The sequence below is a fragment of the Gopherus evgoodei genome, chromosome 2, assembly GCF_007399415.2.
Source record: "Gopherus evgoodei ecotype Sinaloan lineage chromosome 2, rGopEvg1_v1.p, whole genome shotgun sequence".
In the NCBI taxonomy this organism is placed as follows: Eukaryota; Metazoa; Chordata; order Testudines; family Testudinidae; genus Gopherus; species Gopherus evgoodei.
The window spans coordinates 189,482,602-189,507,645 of record NC_044323.1 but is presented as its reverse complement, the minus strand read 5'-3'; the positions used below and the strand labels follow the sequence as shown (position 1 = coordinate 189,507,645).

The window sequence follows — 25,044 nt, the reverse complement described above, 5'->3', positions numbered from 1 at the left end:
GGTCCTTCCCCCCAGAGCAGAAGGACCTCCCCGCCGGCAAAGACCGGGAGCGGAAGAAGCCCTGGGGCCCGGCCCCACAAGAGTTTTCCGGGCTCCCTGGAACAGGTGAAGGACCCCACTCCAGGGGCCCCGAAAAACTCTCATGGGGGCCTCTGCGGAGCCTGGGGCAAATTGCCCCTCTTGCCCCCGCTGTGGGCAGCCCTGGCTCTGGGGCCTAGTTAAATCAGTGTGTAATGCTTATGAGAGTGACTTGACAGCCCTGGATGGAGACTGATATCCTTTAACAACAAAATAAGTAGAGCACAAACAGCAGCAGGACAAGTTTTTCTACATGGCTGTGTCAGTGTGCCTCAGTATTGATCTGGAAGGACCAACTCTAGCAGTGAGAAAGTTCAGTCTCTGTGGTTCATTTAGTGCCTATCAAGTAGCACAGTGGATCTCAACCAGGGGTACATATACCCCTGGGGGTACACAGAGGTCATCCAAAGGGTACATCAACTCATCTAGATATTTGCCTGGTTTTAAAACAGGCTACATAAAAAGCACTAGCAACATTAGTACAAACTAAACATTTCATACAGACAAAATAAGAAAGGGAGCAATTTTTCAGCAAGTCTGCTGTGACACCTTTGTACGTTTATGTCTGATTTTGTAAGCAAGAAATTTTTAATTGCGGTGAAATTTGGGGATCCACTGGACAAATCCAACTCCTCAAAGGGGTACAGTAGTCTGGAAAGCTTGAGAACCACAGGTGTAGCAGTGTGAATGATATGAACACTCCTCCTTTGGAAGCTGGATCAAAGGCATTTCACATAGACCACAAGGCTAGAATATATAGTTTTTGTGGTCTAGACCTCCACAATAAAGACGAGGGTCCCTGTGATCTGTTCTATTTTTTCACAGATATTGTGCAACCTTCAGACTTGGAGCAAGCTGCCAACACAACTCTCACTTTGGTAGAGCCTGGGAACCCAGGGCAGGACAGAGAGGCCAGAAAGAGCTTGGAGACAAATATGAATCTCCACTACCCTACTAATGATTACATTTGGGGAAGTGAAGATAGAAGAGAAGTGAAACAAAGCAAGGGGAAATAATTACTCTTAGGAACCAAAACAATGACAAATATTGCCAAAGGGCTATGATGAGGCTTTTCCTTAGGAGCAGGAGCAACAAACCCCCAATTCCTTTTGTACAGTGGGAGGTACTTTTCAACCTAACACATACCCCAACACACCTATGGCTGAGACTCTGCTCCCGTCAGACTGGCCCTCCTCTTCACATTTTTAAGCCTTCGTTGTTTAGCAGAGAGCAGAAACTAAAGCCCCACGCTCCCCCGACACACACACACACACACACACACACACACACACACACACACACACACCGTTCACGAGAGAACACGGCAGCACTTGTGTATATCAACAACAGTCACTCAGTCTATGGTGTAGTTACAAACGCCTCCTTCCCCTCAGATCCTCTCCCTTCCCGGGGAAGTGACTTCGGCTCTGGCGACAGCGATTGCTGGGTCTGCAAGACTGCCCTGACTCCAGAGAGCTCCTCCGCCCCCAGAGGGCAGCATGGCTAGGGGGCTGCTCCTTTAAACCCCGTCCAGGACTGGAGTCTTTTGGAACCGACCCCCTGCGAGTCCCCACCCCCGGTTTCGTCTTACCGTGGGTCTGTTCCCCTCCAGAGCACTAGTGACGCGTCGGGGGGTGGTCACCAGCGCCGGGCCCCGGTGGTCCCTCCAGGCCCACACATCTCTGGGTGCTGCTGCTCCCGCAGCTCCTGCCACTGCTGCCAAGCCTGCACCCCCCGCGCCTGCAGCTCCTGCCTCTCGGGCGGCTCAGGTGACACTAACCAGCAGCAGCAGCAGGACCTCAGGGCTGCTTCTGTGACGTCACAATGACCAGCAGCGCCTCCGTCAATGAAAGGAAAGGCCCACCCTCTGACTCAGCGGCTGTTTCCTCTGGGTCCTAGAGGGCACCGAATCCCTTCCCAGAGAGAGGTGGTGTCCCAGGAGATGCGTGGGGTGCCGGACACAGCCGCGGGGAACCGATTTAGCGCAGCTCTGCAGGAACAGGGCGCACACTGCCCGTGCCAGTCTCTTTATTTACAAGGTTTTGTGGGGCCCATACAGAATGAATGGGGTAGGAGAGTACAAACTTCTGAGTATCAGAGTGTAGCCGTGTTAGTCTGGATCTGTAAAAGCAGCAAAGAATCCTGTGGCACCTTATAGACTAACAGACGTTTTGGAGCATGAGCTTTCGTGAGTGAATACCCACTTCCTCAGATGCATGTCTATAAGGTGCCACAGGATTCTTTGCTGCTTTTACAAACGTCTGAGTGAGATTTGCAATGGCTCCTTGTAAAACACCCAGCAACATCTGCTGCCATCATAACAAGGAGACGCTTTAGAAAGTGCGTCTAAATGAACCAGATTAATACAAATAATTACTTGCTATTTACATGGTAGTGTTTTATTCTTGAAGAACTAAATTATTCTTTAAACTGGCACTGCGCTTGGTCTGTTCAAGACACAAAATACAGACAGTCCCTGCCCCCAAAAGTTTACAATCAAAGACCCCAATAATTGTAATTTTTTCTACTGCAGTAGTGCCTAGTCACAGACCTGAACCCCTGTGTGGTAGATACAGACACAAAACAAAAAGAAAACTTATTCCATCTAAGCTAGGGCTGGCAAGCAATTAAAAAAATCGTGATTAATCGCACGATCAAAAAAATTAGTTATGAGTAATCGCATGATTAATCGCACTGTTAATAATAGAATACTATTTATTTAAATATTTCTGGATGTTTTCTACATGTTCAAATATTGATTTCAATTATAACACAGAATACAAAATGTACAGTGCTTACTTTATTTTAATTACAAATATTTGCACTGTAAAAACAAAATAGTATTGTTCAATTAACCTAATACAAGTACTGTAATGCAATTTCTTTATCATGAAAGTTGAACTTAAAAATGTAGAATTATATACAAAAAATAACTGCACTCAAAAATAATGTAAAACTTTAAAGTCCACTTGGTCCTACTTTTTGTTCAGCCAATTGCTCAGACAAATAAGTTTGTTTACCTTTGCAAGAGATAATGCTGCTCGCTTCTTGTTTACAATGTCACCCAAAAGTGACATTGGCACTGTTGTAGCCAGTGTCGCAATATATTTATGTACCAGATGCGCTAGGGATTCATATGTCCATTCATGCTTCAACCATCATTCCAGCGGACAGGCATCCATGCTGATGACAGTTCTGCTCAATAAAGATCCAAAGCAGTGCAAACTGACACATGTTCATTTTCATCATCTGAATCAGATACCAACAACAGAAGGTGGATTTTCTTTTTCCTTTTTTGGTGGTGGTGATTTGGGTTCTGTAGTTTCCACATCGGAATATTGCTTTTTTAAGACTTCTGAAAGCATGCTCCACTCCTCGTCCCTCTCAGATTTTGGAAGCCACTTCATATTTTTAAATCTTGGGTCGAGTGCTGTAGCTACCTTTAGAAATCTCTCATTTGTACCTTCTTTTCGTTTTGTCAAATTTGAAAGTATTCTTAAAATGAACATGTGCTGGGTCATCATCCAAGACTGCTATAACATGAAATATATGGCAGAATGCGGGTAAAACAGAGCAGGAGACATACAATTCTCCCCCAAGAAGTTCAATCACAAATTTAATTAACACATTATTTTTTTTAATGAGAGTCATCAGCATGGAAGCATGTCCTCTGAAATAGTAGCTGAAGCCTGAAGGGGCATATGAATGTTTAGCACATCTGGCAAGTAAATACCTTGCAATATCGGCTACAAAAGTGCCATGTGAACACCTGTTCTCACTTTCAGGTGGTACTATAAATAAGAAGTAGGACTGAGTGGACTTGTAGGCTTAAAGTTTTACATTGTTTTGGTTTTGAGTGCAGTTATGTAACAAAAAAAATCTATATTTCTAAGTAGTAATTTCAAGATAAAGAGATTGCACTAAAGTACTTCTATGAGGTGAATTGAAAAATACAATTTTTATCATTTTCATGGTTCAAATATTTGTAATAAAAAATAATATAAAGCGAGAACTGTATGTTGTATCTGTGTTGTGATTGAAATCAATATATTTGAAAATGTAGAAAAACATCCAAAATATTTAATAAATTTAAATTGGCATTCTATTGTTTTACAGTGCAATTAACACTGCGATTAATCATGACTGAGTTAATCACAGGTTTCAGAGTAGCAGCTGTGTTAGTTTGTGGCCACAAAAAGAACAAGAGTACTTGTGGCACCATAGAAACTAACAACTTTATTTGAGCATTAGCTTTCGTGGGCTACAACCCACTTCATCAGATGCATAGAATGGAACATATAGCAAGGAGATATATATACATACAAAGAACATGAAAGGGGAGGTTGTCCTACCCACTCTAAGAGGCTAATTAATTAAGATGAGCTATAATTAGCAAGAGAGAGAGAGAGAGAAGTGATAATCAAGATAGCCTATTTCAGACGCTTTGACAAGAAGGTGTGAGGATACTTAACATGGGGAAATAGATTCATGTGAGTTAAATGTGATTTATTGACTGTCCAGGCAGATGCATCTCCCACATGGAGCTTGATTTAAGTCATTGGGCCTACTCAAGTAAGCAATGCTCATACTTTTTGTTTGGAAGATCAGGATCTAAGCAAGACAGGAGCATTAGCAAGCCCAAAGGAGAGAATGACTCAGACTTTTATTTTAAATTATTACTGTTCACTCCATTTTTTGTGGACATCAGATATAATGATGTTGTGTACAAACATTATTGAACCTTAAATTTTATCATCCCCACTATACATTTGAGGAAACTCAGGCAGAAAAAGCTGAGGTTGCACAGTATCTCTAAAAAAATTAGACTCATGCCCTGGTGGAGTTCCTTTCATCTTTTCTCACTATTTTTAGAGACTGTCCCAGATTTGGATCCATGCCTCTAATTTTCCTTTCTGGGGAATTGAAAGAAATAGTCATGCTTCCTACATTTACTATGGCTTATATAACAACTGTTATCCCTTGTGTGTTGCCTCAACCAGCGGGGGGGGGGGGGGGAAGAGAGAGAGAGAGAGAGTGCGTGTGTGTAAAAGTAAATAACTATAGCCTACAGTGCCCCCAGGATATGTTCTTCAACATAATTAGATTTTTTTTTTAACCAAAGCAGGGGAGAAAGGGTTCTTTTGTGAAAATTTTGAAACTTTTTTTCAATCAAAAAACATTAATTCAGCTTTATTTTTTATAAGTGTTTCATCGAAACTAGGCCCCAAGGATGTGGAAGAATGTGTCTGAATCAGAACTAAAAGGGGCTTGGTCTGAGTGGAAGCTAGGTGCTAAACTGAGCCTCTAAATAAGTGATTCTGTTTGATTTAAATAAGATGGAAGTTTATTCATGTAAATGTAAAAGTCACTGCACCACTATTTTGGTTTTCTCTTCCAGACTCCTGCCTTAAGATCCCTATTGTGGTCTCAGTTATACTGCATTTTTACTGACTCCTGCTTTTGCCATAGGTAACCATAAATTAAATCATCATAAATTAAATATGAGTTTTCTACACCTGAGTTTTGGGTACAATTGTCTATGTATCAACAATCATAAAGGTTTGTGGTGAACTTTGGAAGTTAGGACAGTGAAATATATAAAATGCCTGGAAGGGCTCAGGTCAATGTCTGAATAGTTATATCATGGTGCCACTTTTGGTTGGTTGGTTGGTTGGTTGGTTTTTTCAAAGTGTGGCAGACTCAGGGATGTGCGCAGGAATAAAAATTTGATGGCTTGTGGAGGGGCACGTTCTGTGCCCCTGCCGCGCCCCTGGGGCTGAAAGAGTTTGCTCTTCCCCTGGGGCCAGAGTTCTGTGTCCCTACCAATTATCTGGGGGCTGTGCCCCTGCTTGCACTCACTTGTGCACATCTCTGGGCAGAATGTAGCAGTTGTGTCCATATTATTAGTTTTTGCAGAGTATTACCACTCCATCCATTTTCCAAAGTAGATTTTCTGGCATTAAAATCAGCAGTAGCACACAAACTACAGGCCTATTTCTGTGGAATAGAGCTTCAGGTCAGACTGGACAAAAGACAACTGGCTATTAGCTACTGTTAAGTGGATGCTACTGGACAGAGATTATTAGCTGCCATGACATCTATGTGTTTAGCTTTCTGTCAGCATCTTTGTCAGACAATCAGTGGCCCCAGTGGCTTGTGAATATGACCCCATCTTCAACACATTAAGAAGAAAGATGTGTTTTGAAGTACTTTCTGATGGCACAGCTATGTGCTAACAGCCTTGCTTGGATACAAAACCCTCTGCTGCAAGTCCAACTTCAGCCGGGGTGTTAGGGCACACCTCCATCATAAGAAGATGGTCTGGTTTATTCCAGGGGAGGAGGAGGAGGCGGAGGCAGAGGTGAGCTGGGGTGGCAGGATGGAGCAGGGAGCTGCTGGTGGGTGCTAAGCACCTACCAATTTTTCCCGGTGGGTGCTCCAGCCCCAGAGCACCCATGAAGTCGGCACCTATAGTAGATGTCTCTGTTTTACTTGTGAGTCTTCCTGTATACTTTGTCACAACCCTAAACCTTTGCTCAAGTCGTCGGCCTGGCCAATTGTCGGTCAGAGCAAAGCTGTGCCCAGATAAGCCGGAGCCGTATACAGTAGTGCAAGTGTATTATGAACAAAGGAATAGCATGCCGGATGCCGCCCCTGTAAGCCATATATAGACATGCAAGCCTGTCTCGGACAAAGAAGTAGCGTACTGTGTACACCCTCTGCTAACGTAGGAGGCTCCAACCCGGAACCTGGAAGGTGATGGAGCTAGGGGCCAATCCGATGCTGACATATGTAATGGGAAACCAATCCGAAATCGACATGAGTAAAAGCCCCCCGACAAAACTGTAGCCTGTGCAAGATCAGTAGGAATCCCCACGTGTCAGCTGAGAGGTCTGATGACCCTCTTAGCCAAGGAACCCCTCCGTTTTTGCCGGCTCGTGTCGTATCATATAAACAAAGCCACGCCCCCTAATTCGCTATGTACTTGGTGTCTATGCTGCTGGTCTGTTACATCTGGAGTGTGGTATACATTTTGTAACTTCTGCAAGCAGCCTGCATTTGCTAACCCACCCCTGTCTCTACTCCCCTTATTTTGTTTCTGTCTGCTGTTTTATTAAGGTTAAGTTTGTTTTATAACTTGTTTTATTGGCTCGTCGTTATCTCCCTTCTTCTGCTTTCTGCTTGCTGTTTCATTCTGTGTATAAGGAAGACGGTTACCTTTGCTTTTATAGCCTGTTCTTTTGTTTTGCTTTCCCTTTTTGTATTAAAAAAAAGTGTATAGTCTAAGTAAATAAGAGCTATTACTAATAAGTTACTTTCCCTAGCCCAAAGTGTAACTATCCCCGCTAAATAAACAGTCATTTGGCTTTAAATTCACTTTTATTGTGTCTCATTGTTCCTCCCCCATTAAAACACTACTCGAACCTTACGTGTCGCAGACATACGTGTGTGCTGGCAAGCGGGTAATGAAGTCTTACAGGGACATGTGATCATGTCACCTGAACTGGAATCCATCTTTAACCTGGTGCTTTTCCATTGAGAAGGGCGGGGTGGGAACCCAGAGGGACAAAGGATTCCCACCTTATGCAAAAGATATATGTAAGTGGGTGAAACAGAGAAAAGGGGGCAGCCATCATTAAAAATCCCCTAGCTACCACCTGAGCTGGAACAAGGGCTCTACAGGGGAAAGGATTGTGCCCAGACTAGGAAGGTGTCCAATCTGTGAATGAAACTTATTGAAACATCTCTGAGGATGAGATTTTATCTGTATTCAGTTTTATTACTGTATTAGACTTAGATTTGTGTGTTCTATTTTATTTTACTTAGTACGTAAGAACATAAGAACGGCTGTACTGGGTCAGACCAAAGGTCCATCTAGCCCAGTATCTGTCTACCGACAGTGGCCAATGCCAGGTGCCCCAGAGGCAGTGAACTCTCACTCATTCACTCATGCCCGTCACCCCAATCGGGGTATGGGCCGCCAACAACAGATCTCCAGAGTCCTCTATCCTGGGCCATTCGTTCTAACTGGTTCCAGGTATAGCCCATTTTTTTGCTATCAGCCTGAAGGTCAAGTCACCAGGTGTTTCTTGGGCGTCCTCTTTTCCGCTTGCATTGGGGGTTGCACTGCAGTGCCTGTCTGGTGATGTTTGTTGGCTGCTTGCGTAGTGTATGTCCTATCCAACCCCACCTTCTCCTTCTGATTTCTTCCTCTGCTGGGAGTTGACAGGTCCTCTCCAAGAGGTGGATGTTACTGATGGTGTCTGGCCAGCGGATCTGGAGAATCCTTCTGAGGCAGCTATTTATGAAGGTCTGGATCTTCCTGATGGTTGTTTTGGTTGTCCTCCAGGTTTTAGCTCCATACAGTAGGACTGATTTCACATTGGAGTTGAACAGTCAAATTTTTGTTGCCAAAGACAGCTCTCTAGAGCTCCAGATGTTCTTGAGCTGTAAGAAGGCTGCTCTTGCCTTACCAATCCTTACTTTGATGTCTGCGTCTGTGCCACCCTGCTGGTCGATGATAATACCTAGGTAGGTGAAGGACTGCACTTCTTCCAGGGGGCTTCCATTCAGTGCGACTGGGTCATTGCTAGTGGAGAGGCAGTGAAGCTAACAGTCAATGATCAAGTGATCTCTCTCCTGCCATCCATCTCCATCCTCTGATGAACAGAGGCTAGGGACACCATTCTTTACCCTTCCTGGCTAATAGCTATTTATAGACTTAGCCACCATGAATTTATCCAGTTCCCTTTTCAACATTGTTATAGTCCCAGCCTTTGCAACCTCCTCAGGTGAGGAGTTCCACAAGTTGACTGTGCACTGTGTGAAGAAGAACTTTCTTTTATTTGTTTTAAACCTGGTATCTATTAATTTCATTTGGTGACCCCTAGTCCTTGTATTATGGGAATAAGTAAATAACTTTTCCTTATCCACTTTCTCAACATCACTCATGATTTTATATACCTCTATCATATCCCCGCTAGTCTCCTCTTTTCCAAGCTGAAGAGGCCTAGCCTTTTTAATCTTTCCTCATATGGGACCTTTTCCAAACCCCTAATCATTTTAGTTGCCCTTTTCTGAACTTTTTCTAGTGCTAGAATATCTTTTTTGAGGTGAGGAGACCACATCTGTACACAGTATTTGAGATGTGTGAGTACCATGGATTTATATAAGTGCAATAATATATTCTCAGTCTTTTTCTCTATCTCCTTTTTAATGATTCCTAACTTCTTGTTTGCTTTTTTGACCGCCTCTGCACACTGCGTGGACATCTTCAGAGAACTATACACGATGACCCCAAGATCTTTTTCCTGACTCGTTGTAGCTAAATTAGCCCCCATCATATTGTATGTATAGTTAGGGTTATTTTTTCCAATGTGCATCACTTTACATTTATCCACATTAAATTTCATTTGCCATTTTGTTGCCCAGTCACTTAGTTTTGTGAGATCTTTTTGAAGTTCTTCACAATCTGCTTTGGTCTTAACTATCTTGAGTTTAGTATCATCTGCAAACTTTGCCACCTCACTGTTTACCCCTTTCTCCAGATGATTTATGAATAAATTGAATAGGATTGGTCCTAGGACTGACCCTTGGGGAACACCACTAGTTACTCCTCTCCATTCTGAGAATTTACCATTAATTCCTACCTTTTGTTCCCTGTCTTTTAGCCAGTTCTCCGTTCATGAAAGGACCTTCCCTTTTACCCATGACAGCTTAATTTACGTAAGACCCTTTGGTGAGGGACCTTGTCAAAGGCTTTCTGGAAATCTAAATACACTATGTCCACTGGATCCCCCTTGTCCACATGTTTGTTGACCCCTTCAAAGAACTCTAATAGATTAGTAAGACACGATTTCCCTTTACAGAAACCATGTTGACTATTGCTCAACAGTTTATGTTTTTCTATGTGTCTGACAATTTTATTCTCAACTATTGTTTCAATTAATTTGCCCGGTACCAATGTTAGACTTACCGGTCTGTAATTGCTGGGATCATCTCTAGAGCCCTTTTTAAATATTGGCGTTACATTAGCTAACTTCCAGTCATTGGGTACCGAAGCCGATTTAAAGGACAGGTTACAAACCTTAGTTAATAGTTCCGCAACTTCACATTTGAGTTCTTTCTCTGGTCGCTTGTGCGTGGCTTTATAAAGCTCTGGCCTGAGTGAATGCCCGCCCACTGATTAAGGCTCAGCCAATTACCAGAGGCTTCGAGCTTTCAAACCTTCCTTTGAAGCTCATGGCCTCCAACTTCCAGCCACAGCACACGGTCCTTCAAACAAACAAACAAACAAACTGACAAACACAAGCTCAGCACACAGCACACAGCAAGTAACCCCCAAACACAAACACACACACACACTACAGACAGTCAGTCACTTACCCCACAGATGCTGTACTTGCTCCTCCTTCACCTGGAGAACTCCCTTGCAAAACTCCCTATTAGCAGCCCCTGTTTGCAATTCACTTTGTTCTGTCTGTTACTATTTGGAACCACTTAAATCCTACTTTCTATATTTAATAAAATCACTTTTTACTTATTAATTTACCCACAGTATGTATTAATACCTGGGCGGGAGGGGGTGGGGGGGACAAACAGCTGTGTATATCTCTCTATCAGTGTTATAGAGGGTGAACAATTTATGAGTTTACCCTGTATAAGCTTTGTACAGGGTAAAACGGATTTATTTGGGGTTTAGACCCCATTGGGAGTTGGGCATCTGAGTGTTAAAGACACTTCTGTAAGTTGCTTTCAGTTAAGTCTGCAGCTTTGGGGCATGTGGTTCAGACCCTGGGTCTGTTTTGGAGCAGACGAGCATATCTGACTCAACAAGACAGGGTGCTGGAGTCCCAGGCTGGCAGGGAAAGCAGGGGCACATTGGTTGGCAGCCCGAAGCAGGTTTCTGTGATCTACAGCAAACATTACATCATGCATCAACAGTTTGAAGGTTGATATCAGTCCTTTCATTCTGATGTACTTTGCAGTAGTGCTACAAGACAAAAAATAAAATGAATCTCTAAGCGTCATTAGTTATAAATCAGGTGCCAGTATGTATAATGTTGCTGACATGGTAGTACCCAAGGTCCCAGTGATAACCCAGAACAAACCAGAACTTTTGCTAAAAGAGATGTCAGCTGTTAAGATATTACCCATAATTTCCTTGGGGTAAGCCAGATTAAGTGGTGAACAGATAGATCTAGATTAGCATTCGGTTTCAGACCAAGGATTTTAATAATAGATTTAGTACTGTTAGAAGTCCTGGAAACCTTTGCATCAGCGGTGGGCAACCTGTGGCCCGTGGGCCACTCGCAGCCCATCAGAGCAGGGGTGAAAGTAACTTAAAGGACTTGCTGGTACTCTGGAGTCCTTAGGAGGGGGCAGGGTCTCAACCAGAAGAGGCGTGGCCTTTACCAGAAGAGGCAGGGCCTTAAAATCCCAGGGTGCTTTAAATCAAGATTTAAAGGGCCCTGGGCTGGAACTGTGATAGCAGCAACTGGGAGCCTTGGGCCCTTTAAATCACCCCCAGAGCTACCAGCTGCAGAGGCGGCTGGGAGCCCCAGGGGTGATTTAAAGGGCCCAGGGCTCCAGCTGCTGCTACCGCAGCAGAGCCCCGGGCACTTTAAATAACCATCAGAGGGGGTCCCAGCCTCTGGCAGAGCTTTAAAGGCCAGGGCTTGGCTGCAGTAACGGCAGCCGGGAGCTCCTGGCCCTTTAAATCACTGCCAGAGCCCCGCCGCCACTACCCCAAGGCTCCAGCAGTGGAGTTTGGGTGGCGATTTAAAGGGCCCTGGAGGGTAGCGGCAGTGGGAGCCCTGAGCCCTTTAAATCGCCACCCGAACCGCACTGCTGCTGGTTTGCCTTCTGTTGAATCTCACCCATTACTTCATCTCGGATTCACTTCCTCCTTACCCACTGCATTACAGTTCACACCCTAAGGCTCCTGTTTGTCTGTGTGTGCTCTGTAGAAGTGAAAGGGCCTGGAAAGGCAAATGAAAGAACATGCTATTATTTGAGCATGAGAAAAAAAATTACATTGCAACTGCTACCCAGTGAGTGAGCAACTCAAAGTCAAAAGATGCCATTTTTTATCATTGGGTTTTATGTTTTTTCACCCATGACATTTCTTGGCTCAGAATCCTGTGAACTCTACTCAGCAGGACTTCAAACATCATGGTAAAATTCCCTTTAAATTATTTATAAATCCTCATTATTTTCCCCACTCACTATGTTTCACTACCAATGGTTTTGCCATCTTTCAGGCAAGAGAACATTATAGTTCTAGGAATCTGACAGCATGATCTTCTGTTCCAAGCCATTGGAAGCCATCCATCCATCTATGCAAAAGACCTTTTATATGCAGTGGTGTTGTAGTCCCAGGATATTAGAAAGACAAGGTGGATGAGGTATTATTGCAGCTTCTGTTGAAGCTGGTACAATAAAAGATATTACCTCATCCACCTTGTCTCTTTAAAGACCTTTGTAGGTGTTTGAGACTGACCAGCACATCTCCAAACGGAGGGGCTCAGGAGCTACAGAGGCAGACTAATAAATATGCTCTGCACCAAAATCTCAACAGCCACGTGAAGTTCATAAAATCCAATGGAAAATCAACAATATTCTGCTTTAGTTGGTGATGTATTACAACCTTCTTGAAAGCACCCTACATTCATTCACACCCCCATGTACTCTTTATAACCCCCTCAGAAGAGTTTGGACTCATATTACAGGACACATATAGTACACATTACCCCCTTCAGACAGGTAGGACTGAACGCATGGACTATACACACACCCTTCTGCCTGGCAGAGTTTGGAATACTCAGGCCTTGGCTACACTGGCGCTTTACAGCGCTGCAAGTTTCTCGCTTAGGGGTGTGAACCCCCCCCCAAGCACAGCAAGTTACAGCGCTGTAAAGCGCCAGTGTAAACAGTGTCCCATGCTCCCAGCGCTGTAAGCTAATCCCCCGGGGAGGTGGAGTACCTGCAGCGCTGGCGCCGCGACCACACTTGCACTTCAAAGCGCTGCCACGGGAGCTCTCCCGCAGCAGCACTGTACAGCTGTAAGTGTAGCCATACCCTCAGACAGGTGACTCAGGACAATCTGGCATGGCTGGTTTGTAGCGCACAGCATACTCACGGGGAAGGCAATGTAAGCCATTTCATTTTATTGCCCCAGCTCATCATGTAGACAAAGTCATTGATTTATTTTGGAATTGTAGTTACTCAGGACCTTGGAAAATCAAGCCCTTACTTCATTAATTGGTTATTACTCTGCTGAATGTTCTAGCCTCAGGGCGGATTACTGCAGGCATTTTCAACCTTTTACTTTCTAAGCCTCCCCCCACCCCTCATACGCAATAAAAACTCCACAGCCTACCTGTTTCACAACAACTGTTTTTCTGCAAATAAAAATCAGGGCCACGTTAAGGGATAGGAAGCAGGGCAGTTGCTAGGGCCCCACATCCCAGAGGGCACCTCAAAGCTAACTTGCTCAGGTGTCAGCCTTTGGGGGGTGGGACTCAGGGTCCTGGGCTACAGAGCCAGCTCCAGGCACCAGCCAAGCAGGCTCATGCTTGGGGCGGCAGATTATAAGGGGCAGCATTCCATCCAAACCTAGGGCGGCATGGCTGCCCTTTTTTTTTTTCCCTTTTTTGTTCGCTGCTCTGGCCACCCTGTAGGGGACAGCGAGGAGGAAGGGAGCACCCTGCTGGGAACCGGCTGCGTGCTCTGTCTGCCCCAGCCGGTGCCAGGTCTGCAGCAAGCCCGGCAGCCTACGTCCTTCCCTCCCCACGGACCAGAACGGCGCGGAGCCCTCCCGGCATGCGGCGCGGTGGGGCGGGAGGGGCTGAGCGGTGAGCGCCCTGGCTGAAGGAAGCCCTGGCCGCCCCCTTCTCTCTTTCCCCCCTGCTCCCTCCCCTTCCCCCCACTAGCGGGGGCACGCACTCCACTGCCCGGGGCACGTCTGCAGTGCAGGGAGTCCCGCTAGCTGAAAGTTTGCACCCTGACTCCGGCCACCTCGCAGGTTTGTTGTTTGTTTTTCTTCTTTGCTTTGCCACTCTAGCCGCCCGCAGGTTTTTTTTTTTTCTTGGGGCGGCAAAAAAGCCAGAGTCAGCCCTGCTGGGCTGCAGTCCCTAGTGGTGGGGTTTGGGGTTTCTGTCCTGAGCCCTAGAGAGTCTAATGTCCACCACACTTGGTGGCCCCCCTGAAACCTGCTGGCAGCCCCCAAAGGGTCCCAGACATCTGGTTGAGAACCACTGGGTACTGTACTATGCAGTAAAGAAAGAAATGCCACAGCTGTGGGATATTCAACGACCTCTTGATTACAAGACAGAAAACCAAAGCCATTTAGTGCAAAAATCTATCAAAACAAATTTACCAGAACAGTTTTTTTTTAAATGAAGTATCAAAACTACACTACATCTTATTACACAAAGCCATGGCCAAGATTTTACAAATTCATCTTAACTCTTTCTGCATAAATCAAAGGAAAATGCAGTTCCTACCAAACTTTCCACTAAGTATTTACCTGACAGAATCTGAGGGCTGCAAAACCTGATGAGCCAGAGGTTTCAAATGATAAATGGGAGGAGTGCCTGAAATTCCACTGTGGAGTTTAATCTCATTACAGTTCAGTTACCATCTAGTTAAGGTTCACACCCTTTTGCAATGTTCAAGCTATTTCCTACAGAGATTATCTTCTTCCTTGTGGTCTCAAGTAAAATAAAATCTCTCCTTTCAAAGGCATGATCTGCCTGCCACACAATATTTTTTAAACAGCTTTTTTGTTTTGTTTTGTTGTACTTCACTTTTTTATGCTGCTTTGTATTAGCAGGAAATTGATTTAATAACTCAGATGGCTGGTTTACTTGGATGTAATTCACGGATTTAAAATTACTGTAGTTTATATCCAATGCTATTTTATTTAATTTTGTGATTTTACTAGCTTCATTTTTAAAAATATTGTAAAAATGTCCTAAATATCCACCTTCATATTTAGAGTCTGGATTAAATAGGAGGGGGCTCTTTGCAAAATATTTTGGCTTATCTTTTTAAATATTTGAATTTAACACTGATAAAGACATAAATGTACATCATTAGGAAACATTCCAGCTGACATCAGTAATGGAAGGCAAAGTCTTTTTAACACTCGTTTTCAAAGTCATTTGACATTAAAAAGTTCAGCAAGATACTTTTTCCTTTTGTGTGTGAGAGTGTGTCTGTTGGCGGTTCACTGCCAGCGTTGGTAATCAGTCAACATCCAAATCTCATGCATTGTCTTTATTCACTGTGTATGTGTGTATGTCAGGGACAAAGAATTGGGCAGTGTCTCCAAGGTATTTGTCAACGTTTGCATGTTTGTCCAGGGTGTCTGACATTGTCCCTGTGCGTGGGTGACAATGTTTCGGAGGGTGTGTCCGTGTGTGTCCATTTCCCGGGGGTTAGGGCCGGGGGGGCAATCAGATCTGTAGTCTGACCTCTCACGTATGTCAGTGAGCTCGCGTGTCCTTTGTGAGTGTTTGGCAGTGTCCCTGGGGCACGCAGCGCTGGAGGCTGCTGTGGCAGGGTGTGCCTGCCAGCTGGCTGTGTCAGCAGGTGGAGTGAGAAGCGCGGGAAGGACGGGCTTTGCGGGGGTGGCCCGCTGCGCTCCGGGCATTGCGGCGCTGACGAGACCCCAGGTCCCTGGAGGAAGCGGTGACCTCTTTCGGCGCACGTGTCTCTGCGCGGGCGGGCTCCTGCTCAGCGCCTCTTGGCGCGCTCGGGAGGCGGGAGCTGGGAGCCGGTCCGGGCGGTCCCGCGGGGGCGGCCGAAGGAGGAGCGAGGAGCAGGACGGGGGCTGGCGCAGGATGGCAGACAACGACCCGCGGAGCGCGCAGGAACTCTCGCAGTTTGTGAGTGCGGGCCCCGGCCGGGCTCAGGGGGGTCACAGCCCGGGAGCCGCCCTGCCACTCTCCAGCGGGGTCTCCCTCTCTGGTCACTGGCAGTAACCCAGAGAAGCGGCTGCAGGGAGGGAGCAGCGGCCGGTTGCTCTGCAAAACGCCCAGCACGCTGGCGAGTCCGGTAACAGTGGTGGGCGTGGCAGCCCCTTCCTAGCGCCCCACGGCGAGGGGGCAATAGCTCCGCCCTACGCTGGAGTCTCACCTTTTGGAGTCGGTGGCGTAAACCGGAGATTCCCCAACAGGAGAGGGTAATAGAATGTTCTTTGTAAACCGCAGCTGCTAGACTCAGGCTAGTTTGGCTTATCACGCGTTTAAACAGCGAAACAGGTAAGTCAGGTTCTGTCCCAGCCAGCTGCTCTTGCTGAGACCCCCGCGAAAAGTTACAGCAGGGGAAAGTTTGTTCCCCAACTTGTAGTTACACTTCGAGTTTCCTTAAGTAATCTTATTTGGCCCCCTGTGCCTGGTTTCCCACCTGTCAAATGAAGATAATGCTGCTCTGTAAACCCACGTTGAGATCTAGGGATGAAAAGAGCCATTACTACTATAATATAATTGAAACAAACAGTATGGGAATATTGTATTAAGGGCTAGTTTACACTGGCAGTGCTTTAAGTGGCCTATGTGGTCGTGACCCAGCGCTGGGAGCTCTCCCAGCTCTAAAAAACCCACCTCCACGAAGGTCGCAGCTCCCAGCGCTGGTGCACTGTCTACCCCGGCACTTTACAGTGCTGAAACTTGCTTCACTGTTTTTTTCACACCATTGAGGAGAAAGTTGCAGTACTGTAAATTGCCAGTGTAGACAAGCCTTTACTGGTACTTCACACTTGTAGTGCCTTCCATCCCATGAGTTCAATATGCTTTACAAACATATCAGAGGGGTAGCTGTGTTAGTCCGTATTCACCATAACAACGAGGAGTGCAGTGGCACCTTAAAGACTAACAGATTTATTTGGGCATAAGCTTTTGTGGGTAAAAAAAACCCCACTCTAGATACATAGAGTGAAAATTACAGATACGGGCATAAATATACTGACACATGAGGAGAAGGGAGTTACCTTACAAGTGGAGAACCGGTGTTGACAAGGCCAATTCAGTCAGGGTGGATGTGGTCCACTCCCAATAATTGAGGAGGTGTCAATACTAAGAGAGGAAAAATTGCTTTTATAGTGAGCCAGCCACTCCCAGTCCCTATTCAAGCCCAAATTAATGGTGTTAAGTTTGCAAATGAATTGTAGCTCTGCAGTTTCTCTTTGAAGTCTGTTTTTAAATTTTTTTGTTGAAGAATGGCTACTTTTAAATCAGTTATTGAATATTCAAGGAGATTGAAGTGTTCTCCTACAGGCAATTTTGTGTTACCATTACTGATGTCTGATTTGTGTCCATTTATTCTTTTAAGAAGAGACTGTCCAGTCTGGCCAACATACATGGCAGAGGGGCATTGCTGTCACATGATGGCATATATCACATTAGTAGATGTGCAGGTAAATGAGCCCCCACTGATGTAACTGGGTCTCCTGATGGTGTCGCTAGAGTAGGCAATGGGGTTTGTTACAAGGATTGGTTCCTGGGTTACTGTTTCTGTGGTGTGGTGTATAGTTGCTGGTGAATATTTGCTTCAGGTTCGGGGTCTGTCTGTAAGCTAAGACTGGCCTGCCTCCCACGGTCTGTGAGAGTGAGGGATCATTTTCCGGGATAGGTTGTAGATTGTTGATGATGTGCTGGAGAGGTTTAGCTGGGAGGCTGTATGAGATGGCCAGTGGTGTTCTGTTATTTTCCTTTTTGGGCCTGTCCTACTACAGGGTACCTGTCTCGCTCTGTCAATCTATTTCCTCACTTCCCCAGGTGCCTGCATCTGTAATTTTCACTCCATGTATCTGAAGAAGTGGGATTTTTTACCCACAAAAGCTTTTGCCCAAATAAATCTGTTAGTCTTTAAGGTTCCACTGGACCCCTCATTGTTTTTACAAACATAGTTAGCCTCACAACACCCATGTGACAGAGGTATCCCCATTTTACATACAGGAAACAAACACAATGAGATATAATTATGCAGAAGCCAAAGAAAATATATTCAACTTTTAATTACGTGATTCATCATCGGTTGAGAGTGGTACCTGAGTGATACCTTCAGTCTGAGTGATTGTGTCTCAGGCTGATCTTCTTACTAATTAGATTGCTAGTTACAGCTTTTCTAAGCCAATCTGGAAAAGAACAGTTGTATTTGTTCTTTTGTGTGTTCATATATAGAATCTTAGAACATTAGGGTTGGAAGAGACCTCAGGAGGTCATCTAGTCCAATCCCCTGCTCAAAGCAGGACCGACACCAAATAAATCATCCCAGCCAGGACTTTGTCGAACCAGGCCTTAAAAACCTCTAAGGATGGAGATTCCACCACCTCCCTAGGTAACCCAATTCCAGTGCTTCGTCACCCTCCTACTGAAAGTGTTTCCTAATATCCAACCTAGACCTCCCCCACTGCAACTTGAGACCACTGCTCCTTGTTCTGTCATCTGCCACACTGAGAACAGCCAAGCTCTATCCTCTTTGAAACCCCCCTTCAGATAGTTGAAGGCAGCTATCAGATCCCCCCTCACTCTTCTGCAGACTACATAATCCCAGTTCTCTCAGCCTCTCCTCGTAAGTCATGTGCCCCAGCATCCTAATCATTTTAATTGCCTTCCGCTGGACTCTCTCCAATTTGTTCACATCCCCTCTGTAATGGGGGGACCAAACCTGTACACAATACTCCAGGTGTGGCCTCACCAGTGCCGAATAGTGGGGAATAATCACTTCCCTCGATCTGCTGGCAGTGCTCCTACTAATACAGCCCAATATGCTGTTGGCCTTCTTGGCAACAAGAGCACACTGCTGACTCATATCCAGCTTCTTGTCCACTGTAATTCCCAGGTTCTTTTCTGCAGAACTGCTGCTTAGCTGGTTGGTCCCTAGCCTGTAGCAGTGAATGGGATTCTTCCTTCCTAAGTGCAGGATTCTGCATTTGTCCTTGTTGAACCTCATCGGATTTCTTTTGTCCCAATCCTCTAATTTGTCTAGGTCACTCTGGTCTCTATCCCTACCCTCCAGCATATCGACACTAAACTGTGGGGAGAGGTAATCTGCGAACTTTGAGGGTGCAATTCATCCCATCATCCAGATCATTAATAAAGACAGACATTAAGAAGTTCATTGGATCTTACTGGCCACGCATCTCTTTCACACACTGCTTTTCTAGTTTGATTTTCTTTCTATTTCAGCACAGTATTGTCAGTGAAATTATCACACCAGGTTTTATTTTTCACAGAATAGAAAGCTCTTCTGAAGTGTCAAAACAGTATATTCTTTGCTGATTTGGGTGGATGTTTTAATTAAATAGTTATTTTTTACAGGCAGAAAACCTACTACAGCAACTGCAGGAGAACTTTCAAGCTTTGACTGAAAAGTTAACTCTGAGAAATATCCTTTTTTATTATTCTGTATGTTACTAGATTAATAGAACAAGTTCAGTAGGATTTTAAATAAGCTTATACAAAAAACACTAACTGTTTCACCTGATTGGTTTATCTGATATTTTACTTTGAGAAATCAAGATCTGGATACACTTACAGTTCAGTTTGGTATTCAGAAAGATCCTGAATACAATTAACCACCCATTTATACAGAAATCCAAATTGTACCATAGTTAAATATTTTACCTTTCCTAAGAAGAATGCTGATATTTTATGGTAAAGACTAGCCAGTGTACAGCAGTTCTTGCTGAGGGAAGTCTGTAAGAAAAGGTGGTACGTTGTCTGTAATATCCTGAAGGCCAGGTACAATCACCTCGGCAAGAACCGTGAAAGAGGAAAAAGAGAGGTCTATATAAGAACTGTTTTTTAAATTAGTGTATCATGCATAACAAATAGAAAGTACAGGCAAACTTTCTTTTAGCCTTCCATGTATAGGGAAAGGAGAATTGGACCCAAAGAAAGAGAAGCTGAGAACAAAAAGGGCTCTGAGGTATCTCTAACTAATTCTCAATACAGAAACTGGGTCACAGATATCTGGAAACTTGTTACAGCTTATCTTGTGCAGCAACCAACCTCCTCTTTTATTCCCCCCCCCCCGCACCCCACCCCACATTTTTGTAATTCAGTTTCTGTATACATTTTGATTGCATATTTATGTTGTTCATGGTTGATCTTACAGGTAGCATTAGTAGATGCAGCTGTAATTCACTATGGCCTCCTAGGTAATAGGGTAGGGGTCTCAAACTCAAATGACCACAAGGGCCACATGAGGACTAGTACATTGGCCCGATGGCTGCATTTACTGACACCTCCCCGCCGCCACCATCGGCCCTGCCCCCACTCCACCCTTTCCATGGGGCCCCACCCCTGCCCCGCCTCTTCCAACCCCTTCCCCATTCCCAGCCAATGGGAGCTGCTGGAGGCAGTGCCTGAAGCAACAGTCACATATACCCCTGCATCCCTCCTTCCGCAGGTTCTGTCGGCTCCCCGGAGCGGAGCCGCTCTAGGTAAACACTGGGGGAGGGTGGCGGGAGGCGTAAGGAGCTTGCAGGCCGCAGAAAATAACGCCGTGGGCCACGTGTTTGAGACCCCTGTAATAGGGTATTATACTGCATAATTTCTGACTTTCAGAGCAACTTCTTGAGGCACATTCCTCACAAAAAAACCAAAACCAAAAAAACCAGTCTGTTAGGCAGAAAGCTGTTCTAACTCCACTGAGGGTACATCTATACTACCTGCCGAATCAGAGGGTAGTGTTCAATGTATCGGGGATCGATTTATCACATTTCGTCTGGATGCAATAAATCAATCTGCTAATTGATGCCCGTACTCCACCTTGGCAGGAGGAGTAAGCGGAGTCGTCGGGGGAGCCATGGCAGTCAACTCATTGTCGTGAGGACGGCTAGGTAATTCAAACTAAGATACTTCAATTTCAGCTATGTGAATAGCGTAGCTTAAGCTGCGTATTTTAGTTTGAACCCCCCTGCCAGTGTAGCCTAGGCTGAGTAGGTAGGCATTTAAGCAAGCATTCAAAACACTCACCAAGCATGGCCCTTTTCAGATACTATAAGACTATTATTGCAATGCAATTTTGTAACATTCCTTGCAGCTTTAGTTTTACAAGAGATAGATGAACAATGAATGGATATGATACTGAGACATCTGGAAGAGGAACTTCTGATTGGTAAACATTTCCACAGAAGTGAAAGTCAGCAAAACCGTACTCTTGCTATGCAGAATGTTCTCTTTAACTTTTTACTGGAAGAAATGGGTGAACGTATTGATGACCTTGAAAAGCATGTCACTGACCTAATGGCACAGGCCGGGATAGAAAATACGAATGAGGATCTGATGGTGAGAGTTACTCTGTAAAACAAAGTTGTGTGTAGTTATGCTGTAAGCTGCCTCCACACTACTGGGGAGGAAGGCTTGGTGCCCAGGTTCTCCATACCTTTTAACAGTGGGCATGTGAGTTACAGTTTGTGACTATGAAGGTTGGAACAGAAGAGGGGAAGGAGTCTGTCCTCCCACTCTAGCATCTCTCTCATATCAAGCTCATTAAGGGTCCATTAAGAATTGTCTACATTGTCTGAACCAGTTGTCAAACTTCACTAGTAGACAAAGTCCTGGTGCAGACAAGGCTTAACATAGTTGAAAGATTGTCTCTAAATCAGAGCAGAGAAATTAAGTTTTTGGTGCTTTGTTTAACAACGAAGGTTTCCTATGCATTACATCTTTCCATTTGGTCTTGATACCTGAAGCTCCACTAAAATGCCAAAAATAAATGCTTTGGAGTGCATATATTCCCTTAATGGGAACTGCACACCTAGATCCACAATGTATTCTAATAGACTGTCACCTTGTAGATTCCATTTAAATGCTTAATATTAAACTGAATATCTCATAAGTAATAGTTTGAGACTAACTCAGAAACAGAACTTATCTAAGTTCACACTACATATTTTCAAATCCTGAACTAATTTTAGCAGATTTCTAAGGTGACATCCCAAGAACACAGAGCAAAGTTAGTGCCTAAAATTGCCTTAATTTAGGCTCCAATTATATCCTGAATTGTAGTGTGGGGGGGTCAGGGGTGGAGTCAAACATATTGCAATCTTGCATCCTGATTTTCAAATATTGTTAAAATATTTTGCCATGTAAGTCTGCATTTATTTGGAATCTAAATTGTATTTATTAAAAATGACCTTAACCTTTTTTTAATTTGATATGCCTGGGATTTGATTCTGCTAACAGTATGCATTATAGCAGGGATCGGCAACCTTTAGCATGCGGCCCATCAGGGAAATCCGCTGGTGGGCTGAGACAGTTTGTTTACCTGCAGCATCTGCAGCTTCGGCCAACTGGGGCTGCGGGAAGTGGCGTCCAGCACATCCCTCGGCCCACGCCACTTCCCGCAGCCCCCATTGGCCTGGAACGGCAAACCGCAGTCAGTGGAAGTTGCAATTGGCCGAACCTGCGGATGCTGCAAGTAAACAAACCATCCCAGTCCGCCAGCAGATTTCCGACGGGCTGTGTGCTAAAGGTTGCCAATCCCTGCACTACAGCATGCTGCATTTTTAAACTATTTATTTTTCAGCTAGTTGTATCTAAATTTAACTGGAAAAATTAAAACTATCACATACCTGAACTATCAGAATGATCCTAATCTGTAACTAAAGAATTGATGAATCAAAGTATGGTGCCTAGATCTCTGGACAGAAGCCAGATAAATAAAAATAAAATTTAAATAACTAACACCAGTCAGCATACTTCATAGTTATACAGTTGTCTCACTTTAATTGTCTTGTAGTATTTGGTGATATTTTCCTTCTATTACCATGATTTTCCTTTAACCCATCTGAAAAAAAGTCCCTGAATTCGAGATAAATGAGTTGTTCTTGTAATTTAAAGGAACCCATATTAAACAGAGCAAGGAAGTGCAGTAAATTATGTGCACTATATTCTTCTGTCACTTCTGATGTCTAATTTCTGTGGGGAAAAAAAATTTCATAACATTGAAACCACCATCTCAAATCTTAAATTAAAATATTAATTGTACAAGGATGCTCCTATTATATTGAACCATATTTATCAATTGAATAAGCCAATAACTGTTTTTTTTGCACAGCACTGAAAATGAGAACATACTGATCAAGAAATACAGACTGATTCTGTATTACATTCTATTGAGAAAGAGGAAGAATGTCATTTACAAACAGGATGTGTATTTCTACAAAATTCAAGTGAAAATAACATGCATTGTAAAGGACTTCAAAGGGTAAAATTTTTAGTCTTGCACCATGACTGACAGCAAGAATATCTATTAATATTTCAGCAATCACAAAGAATAGCTCCAGTGAAAGTAAATTATATAATCAAATTATGTCATGCAAGATATGAAGTCTCCATTTTTTATTACTGATCCAATAAAGGAAAGATGAGTTATGACCATCAGACTAATGACACATTTTACTTAAGATTGCCACAGAAGAAACACTCTTATCAAGAGAACACTAAATTTGTGTACAATATTCATTGAAAAAATCAAAAAATATATTCTGTAATGAATCTGCTCAGCCATGTAATTTTTAAAATGATAAAGATTAAATAAAAAGCTATTCATTTTCAAAATAAATGTTTACATTTGTTTCAGAATTTCCTTGTTTTTTAGTTTAATAGTCCCAGAATAACTGAATTCTGTTGTGGCAATGTATTTCCACACTTGCAATATTGTGTATGTATGAACCCACATTATTTTGTCACTCTTAGTTTCAGTGTGCGCACGAGCTCTCTCTCTCTCTCTCTCTCTCTCAGAATATGTACCCATACTATTAATGCTGAAATAAGATTTTTATCTTTTTATCTGAGTGATATAGTCTACTTTGGTGCACAGACTATATTTACACTACAAGCTAGGGCTGTGATTCCTCTGCTTGCATACACATGCTCTGACCCTCATCAGCTAGTTAAAGTAGCAGTGTAGCCATGTTAGCATGGGTAACGGCACCCATTGGTTCAGGAGAGTTTGTACTAAGCATGGCTAAGCCATGCCTCTGCTGCCATGCGCAGGGCCAGCTTTAGGAAGTATGGGGACCGATTCGAATAGTTTCAACGGGGCCCCAGCAGGGATGACTCACCCGGCCACCCTACAGGTCTTCGCTCCGGGTCTTCCATGGCACTAAAGGACCTGCTGCCGAAATGCCGCATTTGAACACATCTTTTACAGGGTATAAAAACAAAGGTATGAGTAGGTAAATAATATTGTTCAGAAAAATGCTACTTAATTTTTAATCCAGAAGCACTTACTATGCACTGAGCATTGTTCACACAAGGGAAGACTGTCCCTATCCCAAAGAATTTACAGTCTAGGAAATAATTTCCCAATTAAGATATTTACAATGCAGTTTACATCTGCCTTTTCTTGAATGCATCCAAAATTAACTCTAGTAAAGGAAACAAACAGGAAAAGACCAATGAAGAGAAGCAAGTTAATCATACTCAACAATACTGTTTCAGGAAGGAGTGCACACTTAAAACTACTATGGATCTTGTTTCTTCACCCCACCTCCCTTCCGCTGACTTGAGACAAAAAGCAGGAATGCAGTAGTACAGGAATCAGTCTTCCAAATGTGGAATGCTAGAATAAAGCAGTTATTTCAAAAGGTTTTTTTTTTTTTTTTAGAAGAGTTGCATAAATCCAAGAATTTATTTAAAAATTAAACTAGTTAAAGAATTTCTAATCCCTAATAGACACATATAAACCAGTTTCATTGTCACAAATCTGTTTAGCTCATGCTTTTGTAATACCAAAACAAGCTGAAATTATTTAAGTATGGATTACACGGGTTTAAGCAAGGCAGGAGTTTCACCTCAGTCCAACTAGATCTATTTAAAACACTATCTCACTCCTGCTATATGGACAAGAAAAGGCTAAGCTAAATAAGCATACTAAACCACTGATCAACTAAGCATCTACCCCTTACACCTCAACTGGTCAAGCCAGTTCTGTTTAGTGTAG

The 25,044-nt window shown here is 43.8% G+C and overlaps 2 protein-coding genes across 4 annotated transcripts in view; one reads left to right on the top strand and one right to left on the bottom strand.

The window, feature by feature from the left end:
• The window catches only part of SLC66A2 (solute carrier family 66 member 2), a 105,013-nt gene extending 103,127 nt beyond the window's left edge, over positions 1 to 1,886 (bottom strand). For all 3 annotated transcript variants that reach the window (XM_030552585.1, XM_030552586.1, XM_030552587.1), the window contains exon 1: positions 1,670 to 1,886. The gene's annotated coding sequence lies outside the window, so the exon portion shown is untranslated. The remainder of the gene's footprint in view (positions 1 to 1,669) is intronic.
• A 14,007-nt stretch (positions 1,887 to 15,893) lies between these two features.
• Positions 15,894 to 24,606, top strand: HSBP1L1 (heat shock factor binding protein 1 like 1). Its single transcript, XM_030552580.1, has 4 exons — positions 15,894 to 15,971; positions 19,407 to 19,473; positions 21,286 to 21,380; positions 23,155 to 24,606. The coding sequence occupies exons 1-4, from the start codon at positions 15,927 to 15,929 to the stop codon at positions 23,158 to 23,160; spliced, it is 213 nt and encodes a 70-aa protein (XP_030408440.1). The 5' UTR covers positions 15,894 to 15,926; the 3' UTR covers positions 23,161 to 24,606.
• The last annotated feature ends 438 nt before the right edge of the window (positions 24,607 to 25,044 follow it).

Coding starts and splice junctions, on each gene's coding strand:
- HSBP1L1 (XM_030552580.1), top strand. CDS start 15,927: ATGGCAGACAACGACCCGCGGAGCGCGCAGGAACTCTCGCAGTTT. Junction 15,972..19,406: donor CGCAGGAACTCTCGCAGTTT/GTGAGTGCGGGC, acceptor TATTTTTTACAG/GCAGAAAACCTACTACAGCA. Junction 19,474..21,285: donor TGAAAAGTTAACTCTGAGAA/ATATCCTTTTTT, acceptor TTAACTTTTTAC/TGGAAGAAATGGGTGAACGT.